Source organism: Ciona robusta, chromosome 14 (assembly GCF_009617815.1).
Source record: "Ciona robusta chromosome 14, ASM961781v2".
NCBI lineage: Eukaryota > Metazoa > Chordata > Ascidiacea > Phlebobranchia > Cionidae > Ciona > Ciona robusta.
Genome location: NC_143248.1, coordinates 822,153 through 840,305, shown reverse-complemented (window position 1 = coordinate 840,305; position 18,153 = coordinate 822,153). Strand labels below are relative to the sequence as shown.

At 36.7% G+C, this 18,153-nt stretch overlaps 3 protein-coding genes across 4 annotated transcripts; 2 read left to right on the top strand and 1 right to left on the bottom strand.

Annotated features, from left to right (window-relative positions):
* Positions 1 to 3,076: 3,076 nt before the first annotated feature.
* On the top strand, positions 3,077 to 7,762 carry LOC149724702 (uncharacterized). Its single transcript, XM_089892091.1, has 6 exons — positions 3,077 to 3,226; positions 4,620 to 4,769; positions 5,618 to 5,851; positions 6,208 to 6,387; positions 6,890 to 7,063; positions 7,292 to 7,762. Exons 1-6 carry the CDS (start codon positions 3,154 to 3,156, stop codon positions 7,600 to 7,602), a joined length of 1,122 nt encoding a protein of 373 aa, XP_089748217.1. The 5' UTR covers positions 3,077 to 3,153; the 3' UTR covers positions 7,603 to 7,762.
* Positions 7,763 to 7,863: 101 nt separating this feature from the next.
* On the bottom strand, positions 7,864 to 13,650 carry LOC149724701 (uncharacterized). Of its 2 annotated transcripts, none has more exons than XM_089892084.1 (7): positions 13,418 to 13,650; positions 12,931 to 13,118; positions 11,924 to 12,116; positions 11,126 to 11,270; positions 10,378 to 10,554; positions 9,042 to 9,118; positions 7,864 to 8,547 (listed from the first exon to the last, which is right to left on the bottom strand). In XM_089892084.1, the coding sequence occupies exons 1-7, from the start codon at positions 13,523 to 13,525 to the stop codon at positions 8,236 to 8,238; spliced, it is 1,200 nt and encodes a 399-aa protein (XP_089748210.1). In that variant the 5' UTR covers positions 13,526 to 13,650; the 3' UTR covers positions 7,864 to 8,235. The 2 variants fall into 2 exon arrangements, with proteins under 2 accessions (XP_089748210.1, XP_089748211.1); XM_089892085.1 differs by having other exon boundaries at positions 9,042 to 9,112.
* Positions 9,449 to 18,133, top strand: LOC149724700 (uncharacterized). The gene is made up of 7 exons (XM_089892099.1): positions 9,449 to 9,582; positions 15,155 to 15,278; positions 16,140 to 16,330; positions 16,604 to 16,812; positions 16,986 to 17,070; positions 17,420 to 17,547; positions 17,795 to 18,133. Exons 2-7 carry the CDS (start codon positions 15,177 to 15,179, stop codon positions 18,019 to 18,021), a joined length of 942 nt encoding a protein of 313 aa, XP_089748225.1. The 5' UTR covers positions 9,449 to 9,582; positions 15,155 to 15,176; the 3' UTR covers positions 18,022 to 18,133.
* Positions 18,134 to 18,153: the final 20 nt, after the last annotated feature.

Sequence of the window (18,153 nt, the reverse complement as noted above, 5' to 3'; positions counted from 1 at the left end):
TTTGAAGCGTAACTCCCGGCACCCGGATACAAGGTGTCGGATAACATACGTCATACTGCTTACGTCATATGCAATACGTCACAGGTGCAACAAAGGACAATCGGCGTGATTTTGTCAACATCTCAATAACATAGAATTATATAACCATATCCTCGCGAATCTAATATATAAAAAATAGTATTATGTGCTACACGGCCTTCTATACATATTTGTAGTACGCCATGTGGGCTAAAGGTATTCGTATTACTTCACAGTGTTATGCACTATATAATAGTGGTTTTTACCCATAGCTAAACAACGTGAAAGCCCGGTAGCGTATAACCCCGCAACCCCGCCACGTTGCAAAGAAGAATAATTATAACTCGACGTGTGATGCGTGATTAGACAGCTCACGGTGAGGTAAACTCTGCACGAGAACATCAATCAGTCGCCTTCATGTAACGTTGAAGCTTGTTGATGTTCACTGGACAAGATACGTGAAGATCTATTAGTGGGTTGTAAGTTTGACCCGGCGGGGCTACTATATAGTACTGTGGGGTAAGATGGGAAACTGTTAGCACCTAAATCCCATATGCCCTGACCGTGTTTTTACCTAATAAAAAACGCTCTTTTAGAGTCGTGAGGATACGGCTATATAGTTCTGTAAATATTCTTTGTTTACTACCAAATGGGACGATAAAAGAGAATGAAAATTCCATCCCATATCTCAACCTACTATAGTAACTATAGCGGTATTTTTATAAATGCTGAGGTCAGCACAAAAAAGAGCAGACGTGCGTCAGGGCACACGCAAAATATTTTTACACTCAATGAGCTATATTAAATACAAACGTGCTATGAAACACCACTTGTTGAAACCGAAATACAAAACTTCGGACAAAAATAGTTAAAGTTATTCGTGGTTGTAAAAAGTGGAAGTTCGTTCTCACGTCTTTCGTGCAAGTTTCATATTTTACCGTATATACATATAGATATATATGTAATGAAAAAGTTGCTTTTTCTATATTTTTACTATACATTTGTAACGACTAACCATTTAAAGTATAACCACTAATTCGCTCAAGGTTCAACAGCACTATGAAGCGTATTTTTGCATTGCTTTGTCACGCGGTAGAGTTTTAAATAACGTTATTATAGTGGGGTGGGTCGTTGAGTGGGGTAAGATGGGACATGTTTTTATTTTTATTTCCCTAACCCATTTGGTAGTAAACAAAAACTATTTACCGAATTATAAAACCCCAGCAGCGCGATTCTAAACGAGAGTTGCTAATTGTTTAAAACACGATCAGTATATATTGGACACTATATGACATAGGTGCTAACGGTATTCATTGTGATAATAATTCACTCTTTACCTCGTTTCGTCTAGACTCTAGATAGCATTCCGACGCTTTTAATTCCTGCCGCACGCGCGGAGTAATTTACGCTTTGCTGTGTTGTGTTGTGCGTAATTGGTCGCCGCTTTAGTTTAGCTAGTACAGCAGTAGTTACTCTGGTATAGCGTCTACTTTAAGCTGTGATGTTTTATGGTTTATTATTTGTTTGTATCCATCGTTTTAGTTTCAACTTGAAAAAAATAAGGTACCAATTACAGTATATGTAACCGCTATATAAAGTACACGCTTTACATACTTTTTCACGCCTATCTTACCCCACAGACTGCTTAAGTAAACCGTATTCTTCATAATTCAAGCGATAGTTTATGTCACGTATAAGTTCTACAGTTAATTTCCTCCCATGACCCAGTTAGTTGATTGCATGTGTGTATTACGAATATCAGATCGATTTTTCATGAGTCACGCAATCCGTCACACGACTTTTGCATTAACGTTCGTAAATTCGCTAATTTGACATTAAGGCTTCGGTTTATTACTCGAACCTGCTACATTGTGACGTCATAAGCAAGTGATTATTGCGCGATAATGTCGTTGTCGAGTTCTTTATTAAAGGGAAGTCGCGAGCGGGTGCAAGGCGGGGATTAGTTTGACACGCAACATTGCAGTAGACTGTCTCAATTGTCAGCCCTATATTAAAACAATCACCTTTACAAAGTTACATACGTGGTAACTTCTAAAGGTGGCTGTACACAGTATCCGGCGTGCGAATTCGCATGCGAAGTCGTATGCAAACCCGTGTCCAATTCCGCATGCGGCAACGAAATCCGGACAAAACTGACGAATTCCGGATATTGTGTACAGCCACCGTAAGCCGGCACGAGGTGTATGAAACAGAACACCTGTGTTGTAACGATAGTCGTTACCCCGCCATGCGTGGATAAACAAGTCACATTCGTACATTACGGTATCGCAGTAGACATTACGTAGCTTTGCATATGTTTCTAATAGGTCATTCGTGGGCTTACTGCGTAATAACACGAGGTGACGTCATCATATGTAAAAATGAATGAAGTAAGACGTTCCGTTCAAGTAGTTCGACCGCACGTTTGTTGCCTCTATATAAAGCGAGCAACGAATAGCGATCGGCAGAAGCAAAGATAATTTGTGACGCGTGAATAGCAATTTTGATGTCATATAGATTAACCGATTGCTTACGCTCTTCAAAGTTAAAGTAATTTGAAAATAATTTAAAGCGATATTTGACCTGTAATGAGAAACGGTTGGGTTTTATAAGTTTTACAAATTTTTAGCTGAATGTAATTGCTTTCTTTACGTCGTATTTCCGATAAAGAGACACATTTGCGTAGGTTGTCGTTCAATTGTAAGACTGAACTTGAGTGTGTATACTTTATATAATAGTTCTGCGTGGGCCGTATATGGCCTACCATATACAAGTATATTTTACTAGTCGTCTCGTCTCTATATAAGAACCGAACTGAAGTAAAATATCTTTTAGTATTGCGTGTAACTCAGGGAGTATAGACGTACTTTTTTCATGGATATATTGGGCAATTACAATACTATAATAAGTACCAACATAAATGCACTTTTTAAACTTTCTACAAAGACTTATTGAATTAAATATTTTGCAGTTTATAAGACGTTTTATATATATTTTTTTTGGGGGGGGGGGGGGGGGGGATTTTCTTGCTAAACCGAAATTTTAAAGCCTAAAAAATATTTTATTTTGATTTCATGTTTTTTATGTTGCAGATTTCGTATAAGTGTTAAATATTCAATTTTGATTTAAATCGTCATGAGTCTGACATCCATCATTATATTGTTCGCATGCTGCATTGCTGTTTCTGAACAACGTGGCCTAATGAGAGGTAAGATGGGACGTTTTGATGTATAATAAAGTGGGGTAAGATGGGACATTTTTAGGAATTCGGGTACTAACGTTAATACATGTTACCCCATGGTAATATATTTAGCGATTTTGTGAAAAAAATCGTTCCCCACAGAGTACATATACGTGGTAACTTGTAAGCGGGCACGAGGTGAATGAAACAGAACACCCGTGTTATAACGACTGTCATTGCCCCGCCATGCGAGGATAAGTTACAACATGGTCCAAAACGCCAGGGGTCTTACAAAATTTACAAGCTAGTTTTACCCCCTTACTAAACCATAAACGTTGCTTATTTTATCTTACTATAAAAGGAAATTAAACTTATGACCCGCGTTGTCCTGTCAGCGATTAAACATTCATTCGTAGAAATTATGAATCTCGCTTTCACGGAATTTATCTTTCCGCGAAAGTACGTGATGCGGCCATGATGTTTAGACAGCTGAGCTTGCACGATGTTTATGAAGTGACATAACGTTTGTCTGGACGTGTTGTTTATAGCGCGGACACTTAACGATGTCTGTCCTTTATGCCTAACTTTGGCAACACGTTTATACACACATGCTCAAGCGATAATAACGTGTTTTATGCTACCGTATTACGTTATCTCATATTTATAGTAGGCTTAGGTAAAATGGGACATTTCATTCTTTTCTCGTCCCCTTTGGTAATAAACAAAATCTATTTACATAATTAGATAACTGTATCCTTAAACACCGTTGTTAATTGTTTAAAACACGATCAGGAAATATGGGATTTAGGTGTCGACAGTATCCCATCTTACCCCACAGACTGTGCATATAGGTGCGTTTAATTGGATGCAACTCAACCATGTATGGTATATTAGGTCACCGATCTGTTTTTAGATACTAATTTTAAGCAAGAATGTTAGATCAATAAAACCAGATTATCCCAGCTTGATCCAGATTGTTACGGATTTTTTAAATCGGAAGCTTATTAAACGAACACGTTGTGTCAGATTGAACAATTATAAACATATAAATAAAAACGATTTTGATTATCCTTGTGGGAATGTGTAATCTTACACGATATAAGCATTTCATTTACAGTCATAATATCGGCGCGCCAATGGCTTATACAACAGTAATACATACCATTGCTGTTTCAATTACAGTTTCTCTATGTTGTAAGATATGGGATACACCATTAGCACATGAATATCCTATATTTTCTAATCGTGTTTGACAACGCTTTCACTTGCTAGGCTACAAGCATTTAATTCTGTAAATATTCTTTGTTTACTACCAAATTGGACGAGAAAAGAATGAAAGGATGTGCGACCTTACCCCACCGTACTATATGTTATAAAATTTCCCTATTTTTGCACGTTTTTAATACGATATATTCCACAGGCGAGTGCATGGTCCAACCAAACCGTCGTATTGAGTGCGGGCATTCAGGGATCACTAAATTTCGATGTCTTGCCCAACACTGTTGCTATGACAACTCGATCTTGGGCGCCATCTCGTGTTTTGAAAGCAAAGCTACAGTTACTCCATTAGGTAAACTAAAAATATTTTTTTAACAATTTAAAATTCCACGAGTACACCTGTTTAAAAAGTTTATTATAACATCTATATTTTAATATATAAATATACATTGACGTTAGTTCAAATTTGAGTTCTGTTTTTTTTCCCCAGTGTAAAACTCCAGGTGTATACACCCGTTTGACATTTGTGCGTTTATTGCATAAAATTAAATTAATTTTCGCGATATTTGGTTACGTCTGCTACTATGACTCATTCCCTTTCATCTTTAATACGTCATAATAGCTTCTATCAGCAAACACAGGGTGTGCCAGGAGTGTCTAAGAGTCAATTTATTTTGATAACAGCAAACGCTAATTTGACTAAAATTGCTTCGTAACCGTCTAGCACTGGTAGGAAATGTTTTTATAGCTGGTTTATAAAATAAAGCCCCCACTTTAGAATTACTCGATTGCTACAGACTCGTTTAACATTGCTTTTATTTGGTGTTTTCTAACCGGAGCACTTGATCATTCTGCCGTAGGCAATGTGTTTTACCTCTTTATGTTATAAACCTTAACAGATCATGGTTGCCACTCCCAAGATTTTTCACTGACGATTTTTCACACGCATTTTATCCATAGCGTGTGTTAAACAACTGTCGTTTTGTTGTTGATTCCCTTCTCTTTTAGATTTTAAATAACATGGTCTTTGTTACCATTTCAAAAAGATAAATTATAAATTATTTTATCTATTTTTCGACTAAAGCTCTTTCCCACATTATTTATCCATAGCATGTTTACCTTCGTTTTTTTAAAATAATATGATCTTCGCTACTATTTTCGAAAAGATAATCAACAAATTATGTTATCTTCTGCAAACAGGCCAAGCCCCAGCCGTTGTAACATTAGAGATTCTCAACAACCAAGCTAACGACGAACTGTATTCCCCACAACCCCATTCAAACAATCCAGATAAATCAACTGTTCGGACTTGTTCTGCCGCCCCAATAGATAGAGTTGAATGCGGTTGGTCAAGCATTTCTCGTCAGTCGTGTGAAGCCAGAGGTTGCTGCTTTGACAGATCAGTACGGGGCGTCCCTTGGTGCTTTCAAGCAGGTACATATACATTTCTAGGTGTGGCGACCGCGGTTTTTATCTAAATAAATGAATGAATGTAACTTGCTTTAACCTCGCGTGGCCGGAAAACGACAGTTGTTATATCACGAGTGTTCTGTTTCATACACCTCGTGCCCGCTTACGAGTTACCATGTATGTAACTTTTTGGGTGAACATATTTTTTGGGGGGGTGGTTTCAAACAGATATAGATACAATTTAAGGTGTATAGCAGCCTCGACTTTTTCATTCAATTAAATGTAAACATATTTTAACCGTAAGCGTATTCTAACACCTGTTTTTAATGCCCCGTTGTCTCATAAACAAACGTGTGGTAATGTTTAATTTTTTATTCCAGATTCTTTACTGATCAGCCGAAAAATGAAATCAGTTCTTGAATGCGCATGGGAATGTTCTCGTAAATCGTGGCGTAAAATAGCTGCTGGTTATACCAAGTGTGGGACGAACGTAGTTTGCTGGATGACGTTGATCGGCCAAACACCGGGTTCTTGCGTGTCTGCATGTAAAACTACATACGGTAAGTTGTTCAGCATAAAAAAAGGAATAAATATATTTATTGGGTATAAATACTTTGGTTCAATTGCCATGCTTTTAAACTAACGCTCTTAATTTCTTACGCGTTTTATACATACTGTATTTTCGCGAGTGTCGCTTTGCTGTTGATTTCCTTCTCTTCGGTGTTTAAATACCAAGATCTTCGTCATCCTTTTTAGAGAGTTAAATAAAATACCATTTATTGGTATAGTGAGGTGGGGTAAGATGGGACACCTTTAGCACGAAATATATAAATATCCTGATCGCATTTTAAACAATTACCAATGGTCTATGAAAGTCGCGATGACAAGGTTTTATAATTCCTTGAATGTTTTTTGTTTGCTACCAACATGTACAAGAAAATAGAATGAAAAGGTGTCCCATCTTCCCCCATCCTACTATAAAAACATTCATTAATTAGCCAAACCGTCATGAAAAATAAATTAGAATGATTGGCTAACGTTTAATTTGAAATGTTATTTCAGAAATCGATGTTTTCAAATCCAACGTGTCTGTTTGCCTCGGCCTTGGTACAGAAACAGCTCGATCAGCTTCCACAGAATGCGACACGGACCTTCCGTGTTGGATAGATAGGTTCGGAAACCGGGCTCTACATTGTTTCAGACTTTACCAAATGACTGGTCAAAGCTTTGTCGTAGGTAAGTCATTGGTTTCAATTTTCTACGATAAAAACAAAACTGTACCAAAATTGACAAATTTTCTATAAAACGTTACATAAACGATTCGCCTACAGAGTTACATACATGGCAACTCGTAAGCTGGTGGCACGAGGTGTATGAAACAGAAAACCCTTGTTATAACGACCGACACTACCCCGCTCTTAAATAAGCATTTACTTATTTATTCATTATTTTTACACAAAACAGAAATTCCATCAACTGAAGAACCATTGCTGCCACAAGAGGAGCCAGAACTTCCACTGACGTCATCACGACCCACACCAATCATACAAAGAGAAGAAATAACGAGAGAAGAGCCAGAGATCGAACCGGAGGAACCGGAAGAAGGGAACTCTCCTCCCCCGCCAGAGGAAGAACACAGGAGGACAAATCTTAACGTTGAGATCAGCTCCGGGGGACAAACGGAGAACAGGAGCGTTGGGAATGATGTTCCTCCTTCGGAAGAACAAGAGGAGAGAATCCCAGAGGAGAGGATCGAAGAGGAAAATTCGCGATGAGGAGGATAAAATATTGATTAAGTTTGAATCATCGGGATTAGAATGAAGGGTTGGAGCCCGTATATACATAGCCACTGTTAATTGTTTCATAGATTCGCAACATAAAACAATCCGCTTGGTACATTTGTTGTATTTAAATAAACGATGAAATATTGTCGAATATTCTTGTATCTTATATAGATTATCCGTGGAATATTAATATTCACAGTGTTTTTACTTTATAGCAATCGCCTCTTAACCAGATAACTCTGGGTTAGTCCTTGGGCAAGACACTGAACAGCAGTTTTTGCTACAACCCATCAGAAACTAAAGGGTTGTCCAAATTGTCCAAACATACAGAAAATTAAAGAACAATTATAAAAAGAATAACGACTGCTCACAAAATTGCGGGGACGGGGTGTATCGGAACAAAATACGACTTGTTTTATGTCGACGGTAGTTGCCCCGCCACGCGAGGATAAATACGTTACATATTTGGTAACTGGTAAGGGGGCACGAGGTGTATAGGAACAGAACACCCGTGTTATGATGACTGTCGTTGCCCCGCCACACGATGATAGTAAGTTACATACGCGGTAACTTGTAAGTGGGCAAGAAGTGTATTTTGTATTGAGCGGTGGTTACACGGCCACACTAACTAGTTGGAAACGATCGCACCCTGTTCACAGTGGTTACTGATGTACAATCACAAGGCAACAATATACTTATCACAGCAGTACGAAGCCTAGGCATATACATTATAAGCAAGATAGGGCATATGAAGCTGTATACTACTACTAGCACAGATGCAAGAGTTGCTACAAGGCTTGCTACCTTTGCAGTCCCAATGTTAGATATTGGATCCAGCATCAGGTAGAACATAACAGGAGCTGTACATAGGGTGTAAGATACAGCAAGGAATATCAGCAGCTTGATTGATGTGTGCAAAGGCAAACGTTTTCTGGTCTGAAAAAATGTTGTATATAGTAGGGTGGAGGAAGATGGGACATCTTTCGGTTAGTTTTCTCTTTTCATTTGGTAGTAAACAAAGAACATTCAATGAATTATAAAACCGTATCTTCACGACTTCCACAGACCGTTGTTAATTGTTTAAAACACGATCAGGATATTTTGATATTATGTGTTAAAGGTGTCCCATCTTCCACCACTCTACTATATATTGTATTGTAATAAAAGTAGCTATTATATAGAATAGGGGATAATAGGTATTCATTGTAATACATTTATCTGTATTTATTTAACATGCTGTGGAGTAAGATCGGATACCGTTAGCATAAAATCCAATATTACAGGTAGTAACACGCCTTTAGAGTCGTGAGAATGCGGTTATATAATTGTGTAAATATTCTCCTTGTTTTCTACCAAATGGGTGACGAAAAGATAATGAAAATATGCACAATCTTACCAAACCCTAGTGTACACACGTATTTCGCACTAACCTTTACTTGAGTGACTTCCGCTTCGTATTTCTCATCTTGCGCAACATTTCCATCTTCACTCATTTCGCATTCTGAAACTAAACATAGTTTAATTAATACAGTGCGGTATAACAATGCTATGTTGGAGTAGTGAGGATACGGTTATATAATAATTATGCAAGTATCGTTTGTTTACTATATACGAAACGAGGCGATAAAAAGCGCGCGTCTTACATTCCACGTTAATTGCAATTTGTAATTCTACGTTTTCTTGTGCTTCGTCTGGCCTTGCGTTCGTCTTTTTAGTTCATTCAGTGTTGGCTGTGCAGCCGTAAGGTTCTAGTTTGTGTTTTAGTCGTTCAGGTTTTAATCTAACCGTTTTCTTTCTATACTTGAAAACTGCCTGGCTTAGCCTATGTGATTAGAGAATTTTAATTTCCGTTTCTCTACCAAAGCAATTGTTGTTGGGATTGTGGATGTTCGTGCTAAAGCTGCGTTTCTGTTGGAATCACATTCGGGTTATTGTTCATTAAGGCTTGGCTTGAATGTTGCCGGTTGTTGAGTAGGTTATAGTGTTTTGAGGTTAGATAGTTTATGTTTTCATTTCATTATCTTGTCCCGTTTGGTAGTGAACAACCAATATTTAAAGAAATATATAACCGCTTATCCACACCAGTTGTTAATTGCTTTTCCCATTCTGTCCCACAGTACTATATCCTATGCATTGCTTAATAATTATCACGTCGATTAATCCTTTAGTAATGAGCGCATATAACAACGCGCAAACGCATCTGCGTATATTGTAAGTGATTTTATGCGCAGTATAGTTAACGTGCTTGGCGGTCTACTGCGTTTAATGAGAAGCGTAAAATAGGCTGGTATTGATTGCATCAACCCAGCGGTGACTAATAGCTTGTATAACCTCTCAGTCACACATCAGGAAAACAATCGCCCATGCACAGTTATATTGATAATTCGTAAACTGGCACGAGGTGTATGAAACAGAACCCCCGAGTTAAAACGACTGTCGTTGCCCCGTCATGCGAGGATAAATAAGTTACAAACGTACTGGTAACTCGTAAACTGACACGACGTGTATGAAATAGAACATCCAAGTTAAAACGATTGTCGTTGCCCCGTCATGCGAGGATAAATAAGTTACAAACGTGGTAACTCGTAAACTGACACGACGTGTATGAAATAGAACATCCAAGTTAAAACGATTGTCGTTGCCCCGTCATGCGAGGATAAATAATTTACATTCATACACCCATATACATACAAAGCCTACATATCATACAACACCGTCATTTCCACGGTTACTAATAAAACCGCAATAAGCCATCACCCCATATACCTTTGTCCGTAGTTATTGATGGTTGAGAAACTTGGGCAGTTCTGTAGTATTTTTTCACAGTCATGACCAACAGTATGATAATTATTATCAGTAAAATCAGCCACACCAACCCAGCAATTAACAAATGGCATTTTGTCATCGGGTACCAAAGATTTGAGCAGAGTTCGGGGTATCTTACTGCAAATATATAAATTTTATTGTCACGTAACTACACCTGTGTTTTTTGGTTTGAATATTTAATTACATTTAAGTATGAATGGATGAATGTAACTTATTTATCCCCGCATGGCAGGGCAGTGACAAAGTTTTATTGTCACGAATATAAATCTGTCTACATTTGTGTACTTTAATATTTACTCAACCGGTAAAGATTGTATTTTTGGTTTGAATACCTTATTACATTTTTAGTTAAGTACAAATGATATTTTGGTCTTCGCATATATAGCTGTAGCGGGGCAGTAACGTTTGTTATAACACAGGTGTTGTTTCATACCCCTCGTGCCCACTTACGAGTTACCACGTATGTAACTTATTTATCCTCGCATGCAACGACAGTCGCTATAACACAGGTGATCTGTTCCATACACCGCGTGCCCACTTACGAGTTACCACGTATACGTAACTTATTTATCCACGCCTGAGATGGCAGCGACAGCCGTCATAACACGGGTGTTCTATTTCATACACCTCGTGTCCGCTTACAAGTTACCATAAATATAACTTATCGTTGTTTATTTTAAGAAGTCACCAGAAATACAATAATAGTCGGCGTAATATCCTGGCAAGCATGAGCAATATTCCAAACAGTTCCAGCCACTCAACGAAGGGATGCAATACATGATGGGAAGTAACCAGGTCACTGCAATGCTTAAGTAAACCTTTCGTCGACGAGTCTGAAATATAAAACCGTGGCGTGTAATAACATATAAAGTAGGATGGGTGGAGAAATGGGACACCTTTAGCACTTATGTCCAAAATATCGTGTTTTAAATTAACAAACTCTATATGAGAGCCGCCAGAATGCGGTTTTAAAATTGTTCGAATGTTCCTTGTTTACTACCAAATACTGTATAACGAAAAAAACAGAATGAAAAGGTTTCCCATCTTCTCCCACCCAGCTAGATAAATTACAGTATAGGGTATGTACCAAAAATATGTATTATTGTATTGAGTTATATATGGTACTGTGGGATCAGGGATAAGATAACGTTCGCATCTTGACCGTGCTGTTTATAACAATTATCCTACCCCACCCACGTTGATCTCACCCAATAATTAAAAAAGTAACTTCTTTGTCCTTACGTAGCGGTGCGACGATGGCGGATGAAATACCACTAATTTAAGTTACCAGGTATTTGTAACTTAGAAGGCGATACACACACACACATTGAACACAATAATACTATACATTAATAACAGCAGCGACGCTTTGTTACGTAACTATATCATACCACTGTACTGGGTACGGTATATTTTAACATGTGGCCATCAATAGATATATACACATTAACACATACATATATTGAAAGTCTTTAAATTTTATTACCATGATTCCTTCAGTTATTGATTTAGTTCCTGTGCTACCGCCCATCCTCCCGACAAAGTATGTGCTTGTAGAAATGCCTTTGATCAAAGCGGCCACATTTCCACTGAATGTTAAGAATAAACCCATAGTGAAAGTTTTCCGTAGCGACCACCAAGTCATAATTGAGTTTTGACTTTTATTGTTCGCATCGTACCTGGTGCAGATTAAGTTAAGTTTGGAATATTGGCGGGCTAACAATTTACATTATTAACGAACTGAAAACTTGTTATACAGTAGAGTGGGGGGAGATGGGACACATTTTAACTCCATTTTCTTGTCCCATTCGGTAATAAACAAATTTTTTTTTAAAGAATTATAAAAATATATCACCACGACTTCCAAGGACCGTTGTTAATTAATTAGAAAACGATCAGAATATTTGGATAATATGTGCTAAAGGTGTCCCATCTTCCCCCACCCCACTATATATAGTAGGTTGGGGAAAGATGGGACACGTTTATCACATAATATTTAAATATCTTGATCCTGTTTTTAACAATTAACAAAGATCTATGGAAGCCGTAAAGTTATGGTTTTATAATTCTTTGAATGTTCTTTGTTTACTACCAAATGTGACCAGTAAATAGAATGAAAAAGTGTCCCATCTTTCCCCGCCCTACTATAGTAAGATGAAAACATTCAGTTATAGCGACCAAATCCCCTTTCTGGTCGTGTTTTAAACAATTAACAGCCGTGCGGATCCGGTATTTAAAAATATACAGTAGGCCTACAATATATATAGATGTTCTTCGTTTATTACCAAAGTAAGACGAGACGAAAATCAAGCGTACCATATTACCCCACTGTACACAGTATCCGGCATGCGAAGTCGTATGCAAACCCATTACCGAGTTCCGCATGCGGCAACGAAATCCGGACAAAACAGACAAAACGGACGAATTTCGGATACTGTGTACAGCCCCTTTTAACAAGTAAATTCAAGCCTGCAATTATATATATACATGTACCTGTCGTCCCCAGTAAATGGATAGGGTCGTTCAAACATTAGTAAATAATTTAGCATGGTGTAAAACAACGTAATCCCCAATACGACGTTTGCCATTACCATACTAGTCACGTGGGCGTATACGTAGTTATGACGTAGCTTTTTCCGGTTTACCCATGTCGCTATCACTATGACAATGTTCAGTATTATCTGTAAAGGAAATAAATAATTGAAATACGAACATGAATATGTATGTTACTTTTATTTATCCTCGCATGGCGGGGCAACGACAGTTGTTATAACATGGATGTTCTGTTTCATACACCTCGTGTCAGCACACACAAGTAACAAAGATGGAAAAAGTTTACAAAAAAAGAAAGAATAAAACGAAAGTCGTTATTACTCTCTTTTGAATAAAACAGAATTACACAACTTTTTTTCGATACAAGACACCCTACGAACAATACAACGTAAAAACTTGAATTAAACAACATTTAAACGAAAATTACCTCTAAAAGAATAAAACATGAGAATGCGATGAGGTCCAACCGTTTTTCTCTTGTGCATGTGGCGTTACTGATAACTTCTGTTGCTGAGGTATAAGCTCGTGTTGTCATAATGCACTTTATGCCAAATAAACAATCTAAAATTTAAACACATTGGTCTATTTAACACAGGTGGATTATCTGCCTAAACAATGCAAACAAATCTAACACTATATATATCATTTACCAACCTATACATATATACTACCCTATATCATATATATCAGCTTGCGTACATTGTACAGGATATATAACCCGCAACTAAACCATTCCAGGGAAAATATGGGAAGCGTCGTTTAACCCGAATCAAAACAATATACTCGGACACTAAGGATATAAAGTAGGGCAATAATGCGGATGTTTATTCGTGTGTTTCTGCTATACATGTATGTAACATTACATAGTAGGCTGGGGAGGATGGGACACCTTTTCATTTTATTTCTGCTCCTATTTGGTAGTAAACGAAAGAACATTTAAAGAATTATTAAACGGTATCCTCATGACCTCCATATACCGTTATTAATTGTTTAAAACACGGTCAGAATATTTGGCTATTATGTGCTAAAGGTGTCCCATTTTACCCCATATTACTATATATGTAACATCTACATTTATATATGCCGTAGGCCTGTCCTTGCTTTACCTTAATGGCAGTATATGCATAACACGCAACTAAACCTTCATTACTAGTAAAACATAGGAAAGCCAATGACGTAACTTCTGTTTACTCAACGTAACAAACATAAAACAAGTGGGAATATAAAGCATAGACAATGCATACAACATGCAAAGAATTTTTCTTGTTATACGCCTCTGCAGTCGCCACAATGGCACGCTGCATCTACGTCATACCCGCATATAGTAGTATCGACGTATGTATCGGTTGGGAGTGTATATATGTCCATATGCGTTATGGTTGCGATCAATATAATAACATACGTGTTAATTGTAAAATCAAACAGACGAAGCGATACAGACCTGGTTTATTACATTGGCTCATATTCACGTTAGTTTTACGAATCAGTTTGAATAAATTTTTATATGGTAGGGTGTTGGGACACCTTTTCATTCTGTTTTTTCGTAGTAAACAAAGAACGTTCAAAGAATTGTAAACGACTTTGTATCCTCACGAATCCCATAGACCGTTGTTAGTTGTTTAAAACACGATCCGAGTGTTTGGATATTACGTGCTAGATTTTAACGCTTTTACTCACGTAGTTTACTACCAAATAAGACGAAAAACACTATGACCATCTTTGAAAGAGTATTTTTCACATGGATTGTAAAGTAAAGTGCTGAACGAATATACATCATACTACATGTATTTGTGGTCAATGGTCAACAATTGCAGTAGCTCAAAGAAGTCCCGATTTAGCCATGATTAAAACCAAGATTACCTTATAGGTGTCCGAAAAACCAAGATCTTATGTAGTTTTTTTTATTCTTTCGCTTTAACGCCATTATTTAATCACATTACTGCAACGTAGTTTATTTTGGGGGCATTTAAAAAACTTGCGCCACTTTCCCGAATGATTGCCAAAGGGAAATCCCCGTTAAAACAAGCGCGTCGGCAAAACTTGATGACGTGTGGATGTGAAAACACAGTTTTGAAAAAGCGCAGTGAAAGTTGTTATGTGTAATTTGATTCTGAAATGGTAAGAATTAATTAAGTTACAAGTTAAATATTCTGTTAATCTTTAGATTTTAACTTATCGCCCAAAATATGGAGACTAAACTGACCGTAAAAGAGTTGAAAAACCGAACAGATGAAAACGAAATGGATCTAAGCTTGCTTGGTATAACTAAAGTTCCAGTCAAAGAAATTGTAAGTTTAGCGTTGCTGTGTATGTATAAATAATGTGATGTTGCTATATATGTATAATATCTTTGTCAAAAGTTAAAAGAGTATGTATAGTAGGGTAGGAGAGACGGGACACCATTAGCACATAATACCGAAATATCACGATCTTGTTTTAAACAATTAACAACGGTCTATGGAAGTCATGAGGAAATGACTATTTATTTGAATATTTTTGGTTTACTACCAAATAGGACGGAAAAATAGATTGAAAAAATTACATGGAGCTATACAGAGAAGACGGAAAAATTTTTCCGCTAGGAGGCGATGACAAATTCGTTTCTCTATTTTATGGGGAGCAGTTAGTTTCACGGTTTATACACATAAGATATAAACCCCTAACACTAACCCCTAACTCCTAACCCCAAACTCGTCAAACAAAAAAAACTTGAAAAAAAATATAAAAAAAAGTATTCCACTGTGCGGGACTCGAACCCGGTAAAAATGAAACAAAGAGAGTTTACGACCGCACGCAAACCGCTACACCACAGACTCGACGACAGTAAACACAACGAAAGAGCGTATATAACCGACCTAATGTGGAAAATATGTTCTTACTAGTGTTTTATGTATTTAGAAAGCTATTTTTATTATTTAATTAATTTGTTTTACACTTATTAACACTTTGTAGTGCTGTTTTGTTCGTTTTTCCGTAATTTTTAATTTAAATAATTACCGCCTCTAGCGGAAAAAATTTTCCGTCTTCTTTGTATAGTCCCATGTGAAAAAATTACCCATCTTTCCCCACCAATCTTAAAGTTAATCTGTTATAGGTAATCTTAAAGTTAATCTGTTATAGGTAATCTTAAAGTTAATCTGTTATTTTAGGCAGCTGTTACTAAAGCCAATTCCCTGGATTTGTCGTGTAATCGCATTGTCTTGCTACCTGCTGGGTTTTGTGGAATGTTGCAACATCTAATCAAACTTGATCTGAGCAAAAATCAGCTTGAAAATTTACCGGAGGATATCGGAAAATTGCAACAACTTCAACACCTTGACCTTTATCAGAATAAACTAAAGTAGTCAAATTATTTAAATTAATGAAACTTATTTGGCGTAATGTGGGTGGGGCTTGGGGCGACGGTATTCATTATAACATGGGTGTTCTGATTCATACACCTCATGCCCGCTTAAAACTTAACACTTATCTAACTTTGTGGGTAAATTTTATTTTTATTTTTTTAAATATTGTCTACGAATATTTTATTTTAGTTTAATTTCTAGTATTTATGTATAAAATTACTTTCATATATCATTAATATCATGTTCATTTGTTCTTATTTGTTTCTTAGGAAGATTCCAATTAGTTTTAGTCAGTTGAAGAACCTGAGGTGGCTTGACTTAAAAGAAAATAACTTTGATTCAAGTTATTTGAATATTGTTGGTGATTGTTTGGATGACAAGCAATGTCGTACTTGTGCCGTGAATGTTGTTAAAGCAATGAAAAGTGCGGCTTCTGACCAGGAAAGAAAAAGACAACAAGAACTAAAAATTAAAAGAGGTTTGGTTTCAATTTAAAAGTTAGGAAAACTTTTGTATTTTAAAAAAGATTGTTTTTAAATGGAAACTTTGTGTCGGTACAAAGTGGTAGTAACTACTAGTAATAGAATATATGTTTCTGTGCCATTCTAATCTAAAATGTTCTTTTCTAATTTTTGTAATCTTTTTAACCAGAGGAAGAAGCAGCCAAGAAAAAAGAGGAAGAAATGATTGCACTTGAGAAAAAACGAACAAAGAAATTGGAGAAGGAAAGAAGAAAGTAAGTTTGAATACAATGTGTTTACTGTCATGATCTATTAGGAACCTTACTGTTTGGAAAACCCTTTAGTGGCCACTGGGTTGGAGCAATTGTTGTTAAGTGTCCTTACCAAAGGACACTTACAAGTTACAATAATGGCAGCGACAAACCTTGAACCTGTAAACTCTGGGTTAGAAACTTGCATGCTAACTACTGTACCATGGCAGCAGTCATTTTAGCTGTCATGATTCTGTTTCATTGGAACTTCTTTTAAAAAAAGAACAAACATTTTTTGTTTAAATCTCCCCATTATCTTTTTTGGGTTGCGCCACTGCTTACATCTGTTACATAGCAAACTTTGTGTTTACAGAATACAGTGGGAAGAGGAACAGAAGCTAAAAGAACTTGCAGCTCCTCTGGAGGAAGTTGATAATACTAGGAATGTATCTGTGGAGAGTGAGGTGTTTGAAACTATTGAAGAAACTAAGTCTTCTAAAAGTAAGTTAAAACACGTGTATGTGTCTTCCCAAGCGGGCACGAGGTGTATGGAACAGAACACATGTGCTTTAGTGGCTGTCGTTGTCCCGCCATGCGAGGAAGAAGTTACAGGGTTTATAATATAGATGTTATTACTTTAAACAGATGTAAGGATATTTAAATGGCATTTAGTTTTCATTGTTTGTCCTCTTAGTTTCATTGTTTGTCCTCTTATTTATAGGTTGTATAAATTTAAAATATTTTACAGGTTGCTTTGGAAGCTGCATCATGGCTTTGTTCATTGCAGTAACTGCTGTCACTGTTGGGGTTTATTTTTATTGTGAAAATCATTCTTCAGATCAGAACTGTATTGTGCTGAATCAAACTACTGAAAAAATTTACGATGTTTTGAAAACCTGGCTTAAATCTACTTTGGAAATGTTTAATTTATTTGTTGACTCTTTAAAAGACAAAGTTCAGCATGTAACAAATTAAAAATGATTTTATCTGCAGCTGCTTACAGCTTTATTGTGCAATGGGGTTTTGATGATGTTTAGTTTTGTTAAATTTCATTGATTCTTTATTAAAATATCAACCAAATGGGTGATGCCGTGTTTGTTTTTAACT